Here is a 16,921-nt window from a genome sequence, read left to right as displayed (position 1 = left end):
GGTTTCCCATTAATGCACCGTTCGCTACAGTGGAATTTTCTACTGCAACACTCTCCACGCATATACACATTGTGACAGTTACAATGAAGGCTCGATAATCAGCTCACGGCATATAGGTGTACGCAGGGGCAAAGTGCTATTTTTATAGGTGGTGTGTGGAACTTACATAGGGGGGTTCGGGGGCAAGTTTCCCCCCGGGAAGATTTATTTTTAAATATTGAAGTTAAATGGATCAATCTGGTGCACTTTGAGAGCAAAATGAAGAGATATATGGAAACATCTCTCAACACCCATATGAAACAGAACTGTAAGCAGATTTACTTTTTCTTTATGGATATTTTACAAATCACCCTTTTAAACTTTATTCTTGTTTTACTGTCATATAGTATTTCATACCTGTTTTTCATTTATTCTCTTTTTTTTTTTATAACTATAATGATCATATAAACGTGTGCCTCGGAATTAATTGTTGACATTAATGGTGACCAAAACGTTTGAGACCCACTGAGATAACACTGAGAGAGTCCTTTAGCTCACTGAGTCTCTCAGTCTGAAAGGAGAGGACTCTCCTCCACTTTGTTGTTGAAAAAACTCCTTATATCCGTTAGCATTGCTCGCTAGTACCAGAAGCTAACAACAACGATCTCCGGTACCGGTGAGCTCTCTCTCTCTCTCTCTCGCTCGCGCACACAAAATGGCTCGTTACACACACACACACACACACACACACACACACACACACACACACACACACACACACACACACACACACACACACACACACACACACACACACACACACACACACACACACACACACACACAGCCGAGCTTTAATGAAAAACAGAGGCCCAGACGTAATAGTACTGTACTGCATCATATTATTTTCGAATCAATAATTTTTCAAATTATGATTTTTTTTTTTTTTTTGTAACCATTTTTCGTCCTGGTCTCTCGCGCCCCCCCTGGCATGCCTCTGCGCCCCCCAGGGGGGTACGCGCCCCCCACTTTGAGAACCACTGTGCTAAGTTAAGCAGAGTCAGGCTCCATCTACATCTACATATTTATTTAATATAACTCTCTGTAAGAAAGTGAGGCTCAGGTTGACACAGACAACTTATCTCAATATGTTAGCTAACACTGGAAAGCAAGTTAAGTTTGCCAAAGATTCACAGCTGCCGCTAATGTTAGCAAAAGGCTAAACCATTGGCATAATTTCTCTACATATTTTGAATAGTTTAGTCAGCAACACATTAAGCGTATTAGAAACATTTAATCTCCACTTCTGGAATAGTGTAGCAAGAAGCTAAGTTAAACTATTAGCATAATTTACTTTCCATCTCTGAAACGATTCACCAGCAGTGTAGCTTACTAGAGCCTCACATTTTATAATTAAGTAAAAATGTGAAGTTGAGGCATTACTCTGACACTTTAGCGACTACCCTGAGGTGATTTGGAAATGTGTTTCTTTTGAGAAAGCAAATATGCGTATTAACCAAAATGTGGAATTTATGGAAGTATGGCGGGTAAAATGAAGCTGTTTGATGTCACTCCTAGCATGATTATATGTGTTTCATAGCAATGATTGGATATTATATTTACCATAGCTGAGGACCCATGTTTCAGTCTTACTGTTGATGAGGCCTTCTGTGCAGACCTAGCAAACCAAAAACAGGCACATGTGAGAAAACAAAATACTTCACACTAACATCTTCTCATTGTCGTTAGATGGTCAAGATGAATATAAACCCATGAAATGAAATACATTCAGACTGGGATATTAATAATTACAATATCGGCTTCAACTTGTTCAGTTTCTCTCGAAGTTCTCGCTGTTCCTGAAAGAACAGATCCTGCAGAAAAAGATGAAATGTAAGAAAGTCGGCGTATAATACAGTATGTAGCCATTTAAAACAGTTTACCAAAGGGCTTATTAGGGTCAAAATACCAAATGTTACTCTTATTTACTTCTTCATTTGTTTTTACAAATTAAGAAGTAAATAAGAATAAAATAGAACAATAAAAAATGAGCTTCTCAAATTGAAATCCAATGAGAAGGGGTGGGTCTTTAGCAGCAAATACTACTTTAAAAAGTAACTTGTGGCATTGGTAAAATAAATACATTTGTTTCATATCAGTGATTGGATATTATATTTACCAAAGCTGAAGACCAATGTCTTTTTGTTGATGGTGCCTTCTCTGCAGCTCTATCAAACCAAAGAGAGGAAGGTGTGAGAAAACAGAACACTTTACACAAACATCTGCTCATTGTTAGCTTGGCTTCAAGATGGTCAACATTAATATCAACCCATAAAATGAACTACACTCAGACTAAGTTATTAGTAATTACAAAATCTGCTTCTCCTGTCTCTTTTTCAGTTTTTCTTGAAGTTCTTGCTGTTCCCGCTTGAGATCCTGCAGAACAAGATGCAATGTTGATAGGTTTCAGTCATATTCATTCATATAGCCCATTTAACACACACACATCATACAGTATTTGGTACCATACCTCTATGGTGCTTAATCTCTCCCCGATCTGGTTATTATTTTGAATCAAGGTCCAGGATATCTGTCAGACACAAAGACAACTCGGATGTTAAAGTACGTAAGAGACACTTCACAAGAGGATATTTTGAAGATTTAAAAAAGGTTTTCATACCGTGTCCACCTCTGCATCTTTTCTTTGTAGTTCTTCCTGAACCTGCTCAAGTTTGGGCTAAACACATCAAACCAGATTCAATATGATATTATAACAAAACAGAATGGATATATATTATTGAAAGAGGAAGCTGTGGTAGAATATTGTATTGTTGCATTTCATTAAGTAAAACAAAGGTTTACCTTTGATTCCTGCTCAGCTTCTCTCAGCTTTTGTATTTGCTCCTTATCATTGGTTCCCTGTGAAAGTTGTTCCAGCTGAAATACAAGCAGCTCAGAGTGAGAGTGGTATTCAAAGAGGATGGCAGAAAATAATGCGACATCTATTCTAACATTAAATGCTTCTAATTGCTTTCAAAGATCAATGTTTAGCTGTAAAATGGTGAAAAAGACACACATAGATTAGTAGATAGTATATGTCAGTCAGTGTCATACCTCAGCAGTCTTCTCCTCCTTTTGCTTCCTCAGCAACCGAGTCTCATCCTCCTGCACAAACAAAAAGGAATAATTGAAGCAATCCAGTAAATAACACCAGATTAGGGGGACGTTTCAAACTGGTAAGATTTGGTTTTGAGACAGCCACACTGCCATCATTTTAAAGTCTTGTTTGCTTTTAACCTCGAGTTGTGTGTTAAAAATACATATATCAGAAACTCGTTGCTATTACTCGTTAATATGGCCCCGCTGGCCAAAATGAAATTGTAACCACTCACTGCCATTTGTTTACCTCCAGCCATGGATTTCACAATACCAGACATCATGATTATTTAACTTCACTTAATACCAAAATTCCGTACAAAATGTAAACTCATCATAATTCATCTCTGTTATTTATCAAAGCAGGCCTGTTTACATTTGTTAACAGCTAACCTCACTGTCCTCCTGCAGATTTCAACACAGATTTGCAGAGGTGGGAGAAGTACTCAGATCTTGTACTTAAGTAAAAGTATAAGTATAAGCGTGCAGGAATACTGTGTTACAAGTAAAAGTCCTTCATTCAAAATATTACCCAAGTACAACAGTATTAGTATCAAAATATACCTAAAGTAAATGTACTTAGTTACTTCCCACATCTGAAGATTGGTAGTTTTAAATGTAGCATTATTAGGAAATAGTCCCATAGTTGAAAAACCTGTACTGTCTTGTTTTCTGAATTTTGGCACTGACTTGGTCCTTAACCTGTTCTTTTGACACTCCACTATCATTTCCATTACTGCAGTAAAGACAGAAAGGCAATCATAATGTATGAGCAGGAAAATAACTGTTAGCATGTACTTACCACCTCCTTCATATAGCTTCTCCGCGTCCTGCTTTCCCCCTCCGACATGAGCTCCTGGTGTCTCTCCTGAGTTTCAACATCCTCCCTCTCTCTCTGTTTCCTTCTGCTTTCCGCCTTCTGTTTTCGGTACCTGAACACACAACCAACCACATCGTAGTTATGGGTATGAGACTCACTTTTTTTATTTTAGGATTTTAGAGCCAAGCAGACTCCTTAGCCATGTTGGCCATACAGGAAATAGTCAAGTGTAGTTAGTTAGGGGTCATACTCTTTCTCTGTGTTGGTGAAGTCTTTGTTTTCAGCTGCTATTTTGTTCATCTCTGCCTCCAGCTCCTGTCCAAGTTGAAGCTGCTGCTCAAAGACCTCTCTCTTCTGTTTGTAGGCCTTTTCCAACTCCATTATTCTTCTCTTGACATCTTCTCGTTCACTATAGAAAGACAGTTTTTATATGAACAGGTGTCTTTATGGCATATTGCCAAACAAGACTTAACAGACAATACAAATGTTGCCTTAAGACACATACTCAAACTCTTGCTCCTCTCTTTGTTGTTGCTCTTCAGATATTTCCCTTATCCTTTCCAGATTGATAATGTGCACTACCCGCATCTGGTGGATGTCCTCATCTGAAGAGTCTCTGAAATTGTCACAATTGTTAGTCAGGTGTCTTTATGGCATATTGCCAAACAAGACATAACAGACAATCTATATTTTGCCTTGAGACACATACCTGAACTCTTGCTCCTCTCTTTGTTGTTGCTCTTCAAATATGTCCATGATCTCTTCCAGATTGATAAAGTGCACTCCCTGGATCTGGTCGGTGTCCTCCTCTGAAGAGTCTCTAATATTTTCACAATTGTCAGATATGTTACCCTGGTTAAGTTGTTGTGTTACCTACCTGATCAGCTTACTAACTGAGGTGTTTCTCCTCTGAGCTACAGTCTGTCTGCTAAAGATTCCACATTCTATGACCTCACAAAGCAAGGGTTCCGTAGTCCATGGAAAACGTAGAACCATAGAATGGAACACGGAATGTTCCCAGAATGTTCCCCTCTCCAATCCAACACGAGTAGTTTCTCTGCTTATAGAGTACAGCAATATACGTTTTCCAAGTTAACTTTCTGATTATGAGGCCCACTGAATAGCAGTTTCCTCTGGTAATAAAAATACACAGCATGTTCAGTGCTACCTTGAACATTTACATCCATCAATGAGCCTTTTAGTTTAGTTTTGGCCGGCATCTAACTGTTTGGTCAAATCAGAGGCATGTCAATTCATTGTAATACAGAAAAACATGCAGTTCTTTCAACACATGCATGTTCGGACCTTCTGTGAATCAGTTACAGACTTGTGATTTAGGAATCTGGAGCCTTACAATTGGTTTGTAATGGCAATCCGCATTGAAGATAGCTTCAGTGGTATCTATTTAATCCCATATATGCATACATCCAGATATGTTCTGGGTATGAAGGTTGAACTGCACACATTTTGGAAAGCCATGGGCTCTAACATTAGAGTCACACATCCATAAAGGCCAGTTCGCCCTCTTTTCAACATGTGCAACATCATCTCGTTGAGGCCAGTTTTGGCATTTACAAAACTCATCCACCTTTTCAAAATGAAAATGTTGTTGCTAAATGTATCTTTTATAAAGTGCAATAAAATGGATATGAAGAATACCTCTGCAATACATATGGATGTGGAGGGCAAATATAGAGAGACTGTCTTCGATGCTCACATACAGTATGTTGAACCATGTATAGGTGGAGAGTGGTGCCAGCTCCCTCCCTCCACTGGTCTGTTGTGTACATGCCTTTTAAAAATAGCCACAAAGCATAATAAAGATTAAAAAGTCAAAACATAAGATATACATAAAGTACAACGTTTAATTTTTATTTCACATGAGCAAAATGACACATCTCTTTCAGTTATTGGTTATTAATGTACAGTTTATTTCAAACGACGACCAATTAAAAAAACTATTGTTATAAAACTACAAACATGAGCAGTTTTTTATATTCTAAATGCAATTAAAGACAGCTTTAATTGAATACAAAATCTAACGAAATGCACAAAAGAAACAACAATGAAGTTCAAATTGTCACTGAAATATGAATCATTTATTCATTTGAAAAATTATAATGTCAACCAATTTAAAAATAAGTTTCAAAGGTATGGCCTACATTCTTAACTAAATAATAACAAATTGTGTGTGTTTTTTTCTTATTAATTCCTAAAGTAGGATTGAACATGGCTAATGATGTACCCCTCTATAACCAATCTTAATTATTTAGGGGTTTAATAATCTAACTCTTTATTCCATTTGCATTACACTTTATTACATGTTTTTCTTAATAATTGGTCATTTCGAAGTTGGCAAGAGATTTGTTAATTGTGTTGTTTATATCAGTATACATTTTGGATGCATGTATTCGTTAATTTACATATAAACACTTTCTTCTTGTACCAAAACTGAATACTCTTTAGTTGCACACAACCTTACGCTCACAAACAATGTAACATGTATATTTTAAAGATGTTGTGTTGTAACTGGGATACATATTGCCTTTTTGTATCAGTGTGCTAACTGGTGTTGTCATAAGATATCTGGATGGCGAAGGAGAATAGCAGTTTATCAGCAGAGTGATTTGTCAAATATAAACGATCTTTGGAGTAGGTCCTCTGTATGTAAGCTCTGATGTAAGCTAAAAGAAACAGTGGCACCTTACAACTGACATCACATCATACTACCATCCTGCCAGCCAGCTGTCCAATCACAGGTCAGTGGGAGGACCAGGGCCGGTGCAGCTGTCCAATAGGCAGATAGCGCGAGCTCTGCTCACCATCTCGTCGCTCCTGATTTGCGGGCTGAGTTATGGAACAGGCGGGAGGTGAAACCACCGAATCCGAAGTCGTGCGTGTTTCTCATTATCATAAAGTATTCAGCAGCATCCCTCCGTCTGTCTGTCAGCAAGTTACAAAGGTATCTTTTTATTTGGGGTTTGCTGACGTTTTTTGTGGGCACCTTGAGAAACAACATGAAGGATTATTATTAATGCATGGGACAATTCTGGACAAACCTGATTCTCAACCTGTTTCTCAGGAGTTCTCCCAAGGCTTATTTTCTTTTCAATACTTTAAAAAAAAAAAATCCTTAAAGATGTGGACCTTCTTGGGAATAGCCAGCCTCACGTACCTTTACAAGAAATCCAACACAGTGTTATCTTACGCTCACAAAGATCTCGTGATGGTGGCAGCTCTGTTCCTGGCCGTCGGGCTGCTGCTGGTGTATGTCAGGTATATCCACAGCCACACACTCAGAGTCTCTCAGGTGTTGCATTTCCCTCTGAGACTGCTGTCCTGTGTGCCTCTTATCAACCATGTAGTCCCTCAAACTTCAACACAGAGCAGCGAGAAAGCAGAAAACAATTTAAAAAAGGTAAGAAAACTTATGTGGATATTAGCCTTATCATGTCAACAAAGGAAGACAAAGACAGCTTTCCATTTCACTGAAGTCATTTGTTATACTTATTTTTATTTATTACTGAGCAATATATTTTATCCTATTTGTTGTTGTTGTATGAAGCATTACTGAACTAAAGTCTAAAGGGTAAATGTATTTTTGTATATCCAAATACTGTAACTGAAATTATAGAGCCATAGCTAGTTACATGCAACAACACAATATTACTCACGTTTTCCATCTTATGCTACTTTATACTTCTAGTCCACTGAACCTCAGAGGCAAATGTTATACTTTTTGCTCTAATTCATTTAGTTAACACTCATATTTACGAGATACTTTATACATATAACACAATATGCTTATATCATATGACACATTGCTTTTGTAATAATACACCCAGTATTTCACAATGTATTTCTGTTTAGCTCCCTTATGACAAAACACAAGATTAAATGCTTTTACATGTATTTGTTGGTAGAAAAAAACGAATAACATAATATTCTGTAGTATTTTTATTACATTATTTGTACATTTAGGATTTTAAGACCATATTATTTCTACTTTTACTTTAATAAACGATCTGAGTACTGATTAAAGTATGGCTATTTGAAGAAGTATAGAAAATGTAGCATGTCCCACTGTTTGCCTTACAGTCCAGTTCAGTTTGGACTTTACTCAGTGTGTCCCCTCCATTGTTTCCAGAGCCGCAGAACAAGGAGAAGAGTACAAGCAGAAGAGTCCTCTGCGTCACAGAGTGCCTCAGAGAGTGGCTCCTCAGGGGCCCCAGAGCCAGACGTGGTGATAGTGGGTGCCGGGGTCCTGGGCTCAGCTATGGCCGCCGTCTTAGCCAAGGATGGAAGGAGGGTGACGGTGGTGGAGAGGGACCTGAAGGAGCCGGACAGGATAGTGGGGGAGCTGCTGCAGCCCGGAGGATTCAGGGCCCTCAGAGAGCTGGGCCTCGAGGGTCAGTGGACTGTCAATCACCTGCAAATACACTCTGATGTACACATGAGCTGGAACCCCTTTGAATAATGACTTTAGTTCCTAGGTAAAAGGCCTCAAAAACACTTTCACTAGCTTTCACTTACTAGAACTACATGCACTATCAGTAACACTATTTAAAGTTTTTTTCATATGAGAGGTTTCTGTGTTTTGAGTTTTATATGTGCTCTTCTCACTGGTGTGAAGTGGGCCTGGCTCAGCTGGAAAAGGTGAGGTCACATATTTCTGTGAACCAATCAGAGTGAGGCATGTCTGAATCAGAATGTGGTGACGGTGAGTGTGTTTGGTTATGGTGCCACTGCTGTCAGACACATTTCCCCCACAGTCTGAACACTTTTACTCTGATTGCTGTGTTCAATCCTAAATATGAAATGTTGTCGTGAAATAGTAACAATTTAAAACGAAGTATTAGTGGTTACTGGTTACTAATTCTCACCTGCTTCTATTTAGAGCATCTACATGCAGCGTACATTTCATACTTTGTGATCAGTACAGTTTTATGAGCATATAGGTATGTAATAGACAGTTACGATTTTACTTAATCAAAAGTGCCTTTCTGATATTTCAGAAAAATAAAGAGTTCCTCAAAACCTCACATTCAAAACACATTTCTGGAACTAGGCTGATATTTTTCATAAAATGGTTTAAATATTTAATGTTAACTGTAAACAAATAAAAGTATAGGTTATCTGATGTAAAATTCCCTAAGGACTAAATCATACTCTACTGTTATTGAAAAAAGACTTTAACACTATGATAATATCCCCTTTTTACTGTTTTTATTAGTTATTGTTTCTGTTATAGTCATGCAATATACCTCTAAAAAGACCCACCCTCAATCATGGCATAACATATTATTTTCAATTATACCATTTACTTGTTGGTACAGACTTTTAGATTAAATGATATTAGACATTTCAAACTGTCTAAATGCACCAAATGTGTCAGATGGATTTATTTCAAAACTTGTGAGCTGAATTGAAATATAACCTATAGTGATGGAATAATGGTGCAGCCATGCTGATTGAGACATGTTCCCTCGATTACAGACTTGCAAAAGCCCCCCACCACCTCTCAAATGTTCCATTTTGAGTCTCTTCTTGGTGCGTGTCTCTGTTAGTGACATTTCACAGGTAAAGGTCAGGGGCCCTGTGACATTTTTGGCCCCTAGATCTGTGCCTGTTCAGTTTGGCCCATTCAGTAAACCATCATGTATTCACTGAATCACACACTGCATGTAACACTGACCTGTTGTGTGTGTTTCCTCCAGGCTCGGTGGAGGGTCTGGACGCCCACCAGGTGTACGGCTATGTGATCCACGACATGGAGAGCAGCACAGAGGTGGAGATCCCCTACCCCCAGGGGCAGGACAGCATCCACTGCGGACGAGCCTTCCATCATGGCCGCTTCATCATGGGCCTGAGGAGGAGCGCCATGGCCCAGCCAAAGTGAGTAGGGTCTTAGAAAACATGGCAACACAGGCTGTTAGTAGGATATCGTTTCTGACAGCAGTGAGTTGGAAGAAACAGACGTATAATTTATTGTTCACATACAGCTATTTTTTCAGTTTTATAAAGTGAAGCTACATAATAAGTTCAACAAACTCAGGATCAACTGATCCGCTTTCTCTAGAGCTTTCAACCTCACTTTTGATCATCCTCTTAACTCTGGAGGAATTCAACATGTAGACTGTGAGTTTAGATTTTTTTATTTCTGTCAAATAGTTTTGACTTGAGGTCAACATTTCAATTTTTAAGAAAAAAAGTCAAGTGTCTAAATGACAAGTTCATCCGTGGGGTATTTCTATCCCTCATTTGCACTTACCTTTGATCTTTAAGCACATATTTCCTTTTTATACATTTTACAGATGAATGAGTTATTCTATGAATGGACAAAATGACCTAATAACACTCAGTCCTAATGAGATGTCATTTTAGGAATTTTAATCTCAGGTATTTTCATATAATTATTTCAGATGTATTTTTATATAAAGGTCTATTCATGCAAATATCAGTGCTTGCTTTAGCTCTTGCTGTACAATCACAATGTACTAGTTTGTCCATAAATATGCATTTATTTCGTTCCAGTAGCATTCCTTCCCATGTTACCCACGCCTTAACGTCTCTAACTGCCCTATTGCGCCCCCCAGTGTGACAATGTTAGAAGGCACCGTGACCACTCTGCTGGAAGAGGACGGCTGTGTAACTGGAGTCCAGTTCAGAGATAAAGAAACCGGAGACATCAAGGTAAGAAGAGTAGACTTTACAATCCCCTCCCCAGTGGAAATAAATACTGTATGGTTTACAGAGTGTGTGTGATGACAGTGTGATTATGTGTCCTGTAGGAGATCCACGCAGGGCTGACTGTGGTGGCCGATGGGTGCTTCTCCAAATTCAGAAAGAGTCTGGTCGCTGAGAAAGCTCAAACCTCCTCTCACTTTGTGGGATGTCTTATGAAGGTGAGACCAGCAAGAGATGCTGCTACCTGAAATGTCCTTCATGCTGTTGTTGTTTTTCAATATATTCAGTTATTTTATTACAAATGTATTCATCAATTCATTGAGAAAGTAAAGTACAGATTAATTGATAATGATAATAAAATGTGCAAACCATATTGTTCTGAATTGACTATAAATACTTAATAGCATTTGAAAGATACATTCCATTTAAAGGGGCCCTATTCCGCTCATTTTCAGGTTCTTATCGGTATGTAGTGCCTCTACTGTCACATTGTTACACACTTTAACGTTTCAAAAAAGTTATTTCTTTTTCTCCTACTGCCTGTGCTGCAGCACCTCTTTTCACCCTCTGTCTGAAACCAGACGCCAGACTGCTCTGATTGGTTAGCTGGCCGGCTCTGTTGTGATTGGTCAACCAATTAGACATGTCCCACCCCCTAGCCTTTCACTACAATGTGTTGGAGCTCTAGAGTAGACATTAGAAGCCCAAGTGCTACTTTGTGACGTCATTATGTTATGCAATTAAACAATGGAGTCCAATGAAGGCGTTTCAGGCAGAGAGTGTGTGGGAGAGAAACTCCCTCTGGAGGGAACACAGGGATTTTAGCCTTTGCAGACCGTTTTCATGCACACAATCCTAAAGAAAAGACTACAGGAAAGGGAAAAGCCCCAAAGCCTTATATGGCCTCTTTAAAATGTAATATAATCAAATCTGTGCAGATCTTAAAAATTCATTTTTACTAATTTAAAGAACCCCATCTCAAATGAAATGTCTCTTAGCTCTTGATTAAAACTTTATGTTTAAATGTTTTTCTCTCCTCAGGACTGTCCCCAGTTTAGAGCCCACCATGCTGAGCTGGTGCTGGCCAACCCGAGCCCGGTGCTGGTCTACCAGATCTCCTCCTCAGACACCAGGGTGCTGGTGGACATCAGGGGGGAGATGCCCCGCAACCTCTCAGAGTACATGGCTGAGAACATATACCCTCAGCTGCCAGGTAAAACCCACACGAGAGGAACTTTATTTACAAAAAGGCCTCGGAGGTTTTATTCCTGTGTAATCATTTCGAATGAAAAACGACCTTTGGCCTGAGTAAGAACCCCTGTAACGTGATGAAGGATTTGGAATAATGCCAGACATGGTGGTGGGTAGGAATATATCCAGCCTCTGCCTTTGCTGTCGGAAGATTCACTTTGACATTCATAGTGTGCCCTGCTATTCAGCTGAAATATCAGAGCCTCCATATCAAAGCATCTGGTAACCTTGACAGAGGTCCAGCTGAAATGGTGGAGTCAGGCTCACTGAAACATAAAAAACGAAGGAAAAAGGCTTTTTGTGCATGTGCCCAGCGTGCACGTCTGGAGCCAGCTGAGTGATGGACGCCTGCTCTCTCTCTCCCTCAGAGCACTTAAAGGAGCCTTTCATGGTGGCACTACAGAACGACCGCCTTAGGTCCATGCCTGCCAGCTTCCTGCCTCCCTCTCCTGTCAACAAGCCAGGTACTGAACAGCTATTCACTGCCATGTTGTTAGATATGGCTGAAAGAGGAATCTATTGAACTGTTTCAGCTTGGGAATATTATGAGGAAACTCAGGGGAAGTAGTGCATGGCTTTGGTCCTAACTGTCTGATGAAACAGATAACGATTCCTGGTTGTCCACTCATCTGCAATTACTCTTATCAGTACTTTGTTTTGATATCTTTTGTACTTTACCTGATAATTTAGAAATACTTGTATTAACTGGAATATTACTTCTTTCTTCAAGTTAGATGAGAAGATCAATTACATTCTCATATCTGTACTGCAAATATGAAGCTATAAGCAGCAGCTAGTTAGCTTAGCTTTAAGAATGGGAAGAACCAACCTGCCTCTATCTTTAAGGAATTTTTATTTAATCCTACAAAAAGTGCAAGATAACAATTTATAACATTAACATTTTATAATAATAATAAAAAAGTAGAAATAATTATAAAGTGATTAATACTGCACCTATAACCTTTTTGATATACACTTTACAGCCTACATTAGCTTGTAGCGCACATGAGACATGTTGGACTGGTCCTTTCAATTAGACTATTAATATGTGCAAAAGGGGGATGGATTGGAGTTTTAAAATTAGTGGTCTTTATTGTTGTAATGAGAGATGACACATTGAAACACTCTCAAAAGGTTTGAACAGTCAGAACATCTTAAATATAGCCACACAGAGACATGCTCCTGTTCACTGTGTTTGGCCCTAATTGGAAGATTTTAATTACAATATGCTGAAAGGAGTAAAAGACAACAATGACAAACAGCAGTCTTTGGTTTGCAGGCGTTCTTCTCCTGGGCGACGCTTACAACATGAGGCACCCTCTGACGGGGGGGGGGATGAGCGTTGCTCTTAACGACGTTCGCATCTGGAGGAGTCTGCTCGGCAACATCCCAGATCTGTATGACGACAAGGCAATGCTGCAGGTGAACAAACAGACCAGTCCTGATCATTATCATGCCAAACACTCACTGTTCCCTAATGTACCATCGAGCCATCATAAAAACCAAGGGCTTGTGTAGCTGTGTGACAGCCAGCTATATTTAGAGGCTCACTGCATCACTTTGCCCTGTGCTGTTATTCCCTGTGGTGTAGGTGAGCGACTGCAGACCACTTTGCATTATTACACTGCTTTCTTTTCTTTCCTCAATAGGCAAAAAAAACATTCCACTGGGAACGCAAGTCATCACATTCTTTCGTGGTGAATGTGTTGGCCCAGGCCCTGTATGAGCTGTTTGCAGCCACAAATGGTGAGTCTCTGCCTGCCTCCGCATCTAACTGCACACTGAAACAAAATGACAGGGGATCAGAAATGATTATTCTTGAAGTGAATAGGTACAAAGGCATAATATGCAATACATTGAAATTGTATTTATTTCCATTTTGATTCTCATTGTGTCCGTGTTCCTCTTTTGTGTAACACAGAATCTCTTCATGAGCTGAGAAGAGCCTGCTTCCACTACTTCAAGCTTGGTGGAGAGTGCATTAACGGGCCCATCGGACTCCTTTCTGTGTAAGCATTGAGAAATGGTCTCCACAATAACTGGATGGACAGAATGTCTCTTAATATGGTGTCTCCCAAATGTCTGTAGTCAAAATATAAAACCAGGGAAAACTAGCTTAGTTTAGCATTACCAATGCAAACAACAGTTGCTTGACAATGGCCAAATTCCACCTATCAGCACATTAGCAGTAAAAGCTAACTATTTGTGCTAAGCTAAGTAGTTTGCAGCAGATACATTTATCCTTCACTCTCAGGCAAGTGTATTTCCCAAACTGTCCTTTTAAATTCATGAAAAGTACAAGATACTTAATGACTGATTTTTTTTAACAGGTTGACACCTAAACCCATGAACCTTATTGGACACTTCTTCGCCGTGGCGATGTACGCAATCTACTTCAACTTCAAGACAGAGCCGTGGAGCACCAAACCTCTAGCTATATTCAAGAGCGGAGCCATCCTGTACCGAGCCTGCACCGTCATGTTTCCTCTCATCTACTCTGAACTCAAGTACCTGGTGTACTGAGCAGCTGTGCGTCCTCACACAGACACCACACTCAGTCTTCACAGAGATGGCTGACTAAAGGGACTTTCTAACTGTGCTTCTACAATATGCCTTGCCTTACTGCAGATTTCATCTCCTCAATGTCCTACTTCAATTTGGACATATTGTTTAACATTGCATCAGTGTAGTCCTGTTTGTGCCCACCCACAGTTTGTCCTATGCTGAAAATGACAGTACAGTGTGTTATCTCACAGCCTGAATTACACTGAATATTTAACACTGGGAGTATTCTACAACAGAACCACTATGTTAAACATGGCATCTGAATTGCATATTGATTTTGCGATCGAGCCACTTTTCCTGCTGAGCTAATTAGGGCTGCACTATATATGTGAATCCTTGTGTAATGATCATTTATAAACACAAATACATCATTAATAATCAGAAGCACTTATTATAAAACACACTTTCTGAATTATCTTTTTGTAGTTAATTAAAAAATCCAGTACATTTTAAGCCCTGTTTTGTTGATGAACATATATGTTATATATTTGTTCAAATCACACATTCTTACTGTAATAATCACTTCCTGCCTTCCTGATGCTGTTGCTCTTTATATAAAGGGACTCATTTTGAATCCCAAACTATGAAATGTGCTGACAGTGGAGCTGACAAAACTATAATCCCAGAACTCAAGAATGATCCCAGCATTATTTTAGTCTCGCTGGATGTCAGTGAAGAGCTGACGCAGCATGCCTGCCGGGAAGTTTTAATTTGACGAGGACCTGGAATGGAAGTCGCTCACATCAGGACCGAGTCAGCGGATGATGCCCAGGAGACGTTCCTCCTCGGCGGACAGACTCCTTCAACACCTGCACTCTGTGTTTACCTGTGCCTGTGTTGGGCTTGATGGGCCGTTAAATAAAACATGATAGACAACACTCACTTTTGTATAACAGAACAGTTCTTTGGATAATTTGCGTGATTTCACAGTTATTTGGGTTGATGCAATCAATGAAATCTATGATTTGATACTAGTTTGTAATTTGAAAATGCAGTTCACTTCACTAAACGTCCTCCAGATGGCGCTCAGTCACAGTTGAAGGATTTCTGTGAGCATGACGGTCCTGCTGATATCAGTTGGACTGCTGAACTGTTGAGATTGCAAGTTTCAGAAATAGTTTAGTACTAAACTCATGGTGCAGCTCTTTATTTCTGTGTTTGTTTCATTAAAGCACAATAGAAACACTGCTGCTGAAACATCTTCACTGTAGCATTTAACCAGTGATCGAGTAAAGGATACATCTTACAAAAGTAGAACGCCTGTGACTTCAGCTGCAGACTTCATAAAGACCTCTTTTGCAACCTGTAATTTTGCCAGAGATTAATATACTTAGCCCCTCTATAGAAGAGGTGTTTATACTTACGAAGACTAAGTGGTGAACCATGTTGATGAGTTTGCATGGTTTTATTTTTCAGTAGAATCTGATTATCGTTAGATACACTTAAAGGTTGGGTAGGTAAAGAGTGAGCTAGAATCTGAAAATACACAACCGGAAAAAATCTGCCACTTCCTAGAGTCCCTCCTCCAACACACACGAACGCGCACATTACCAATGAGGGCAGGTAGGCCATCCAGTTATTTTAGCCGGGCTGGTTAACATGATTGGTCGTGCTTTTTCCAGCGCTACGGCTTCCACAGATGACATTTTTTTATGTATTTATTGTCAAAGCATTTCATCTTATGCATTGCTATCGGGATGTTAAGAGCATTCCATGGAATATAACAAAAAGTGTTTCTGAAATAAATTACATTACCCACCTTTAACGACCGCAGCAAGGCTTTGTAAGTTTCCTGTTATTTAACTGGAGTACATATAGTGGGGTGGTATTCTGGGTTCAAGAGAGAACTGGCCAAAGGTACAGGTTTTTAACTCTGACTGCTGAATGTACACTTTAAACCAGGATCAGTGATTGATAAAGCTGACAGCTGAAACAGATCATAATTGTACACACACAACTTGTTGTAGGATGTGTGTAAAATACAAACGTTTAATAGATTTGGATTTAAAAGCTGCAGCATGAAAGTAAAACATAACCATAAAATATTTTAATAAATGTTGGCTAGTCAATGTACTTTCTCACATTACATCTCACTACGCATTAGTTTTCTTCTTAAACATGAACCCTTTCACTGAGTGTCATCATACATTCAAAGCACCTGAGCAGTTTAGTAATTCAAAAGATGTGTAAGCAGTGTATCAGGTGAGAGTGAAATCAAATCCAACCTACAGAGCAGCAGAGGGAAACTCCTACCAATTCTGAGCAGCTTTACTTTTAAATAGCAAATATATTGACGTTTTTTTTAATTTGTTTTGGGGATTGTGTACAAATGTGTTTCCAATGAACACTTACAATGTGAATACAAAAAAGCACACAACTATCCTTTGAGGAGTTAAGAAGTGTAAAAAGAGCATATATATTAAACTAAAAAAAGAAACATCACAGATTCAGTCATATCCCAGG

At 39.1% G+C, this 16,921-nt stretch overlaps 1 protein-coding gene and 1 long non-coding RNA gene across 2 annotated transcripts; one reads left to right on the top strand and one right to left on the bottom strand.

Annotated features, from left to right (window-relative positions):
• Window positions 1-2,841: 2,841 nt before the first annotated feature.
• On the bottom strand, window positions 2,842-4,015 carry LOC307047578. The gene is made up of 3 exons (XR_013810499.1): window positions 3,938-4,015; window positions 3,094-3,144; window positions 2,842-2,916 (listed from the first exon to the last, which is right to left on the bottom strand). It is a non-coding gene; the product is annotated as an uncharacterized lncRNA (long non-coding RNA).
• Window positions 4,016-6,811: 2,796 nt separating this feature from the next.
• On the top strand, window positions 6,812-15,340 carry sqlea (squalene epoxidase a). Its single transcript, XM_079693176.1, has 11 exons — window positions 6,812-7,373; window positions 8,103-8,364; window positions 9,673-9,850; window positions 10,552-10,648; window positions 10,747-10,860; window positions 11,684-11,855; window positions 12,262-12,357; window positions 13,173-13,315; window positions 13,543-13,639; window positions 13,815-13,902; window positions 14,224-15,340. Exons 1-11 carry the CDS (start codon window positions 6,990-6,992, stop codon window positions 14,414-14,416), a joined length of 1,824 nt encoding a protein of 607 aa, XP_079549302.1. The 5' UTR covers window positions 6,812-6,989; the 3' UTR covers window positions 14,417-15,340.
• Window positions 15,341-16,921: the final 1,581 nt, after the last annotated feature.

This window comes from Notothenia rossii (assembly GCF_949606895.1).
Source record: "Notothenia rossii genome assembly, chromosome: 7".
Lineage (NCBI taxonomy): Eukaryota > Metazoa > Chordata > Actinopteri > Perciformes > Nototheniidae > Notothenia > Notothenia rossii.
This window is presented reverse-complemented; position numbering and strand designations above follow the sequence as displayed.

What these genes read in the sequence shown, in the direction of transcription:
- sqlea (XM_079693176.1), top strand. Translation starts at nt 6,990, where the DNA reads ATGCATGGGACAATTCTGGACAAACCTGATTCTCAACCTGTTTCTCAG. An exon ending in CTCTCCTGTCAACAAGCCAG is followed by an intron (nt 12,358 to 13,172) that starts GTACTGAACAGC and finishes TTTGGTTTGCAG; the next exon opens with GCGTTCTTCTCCTGGGCGAC. An exon ending in ACGACAAGGCAATGCTGCAG is followed by an intron (nt 13,316 to 13,542) that starts GTGAACAAACAG and finishes TTTCCTCAATAG; the next exon opens with GCAAAAAAAACATTCCACTG.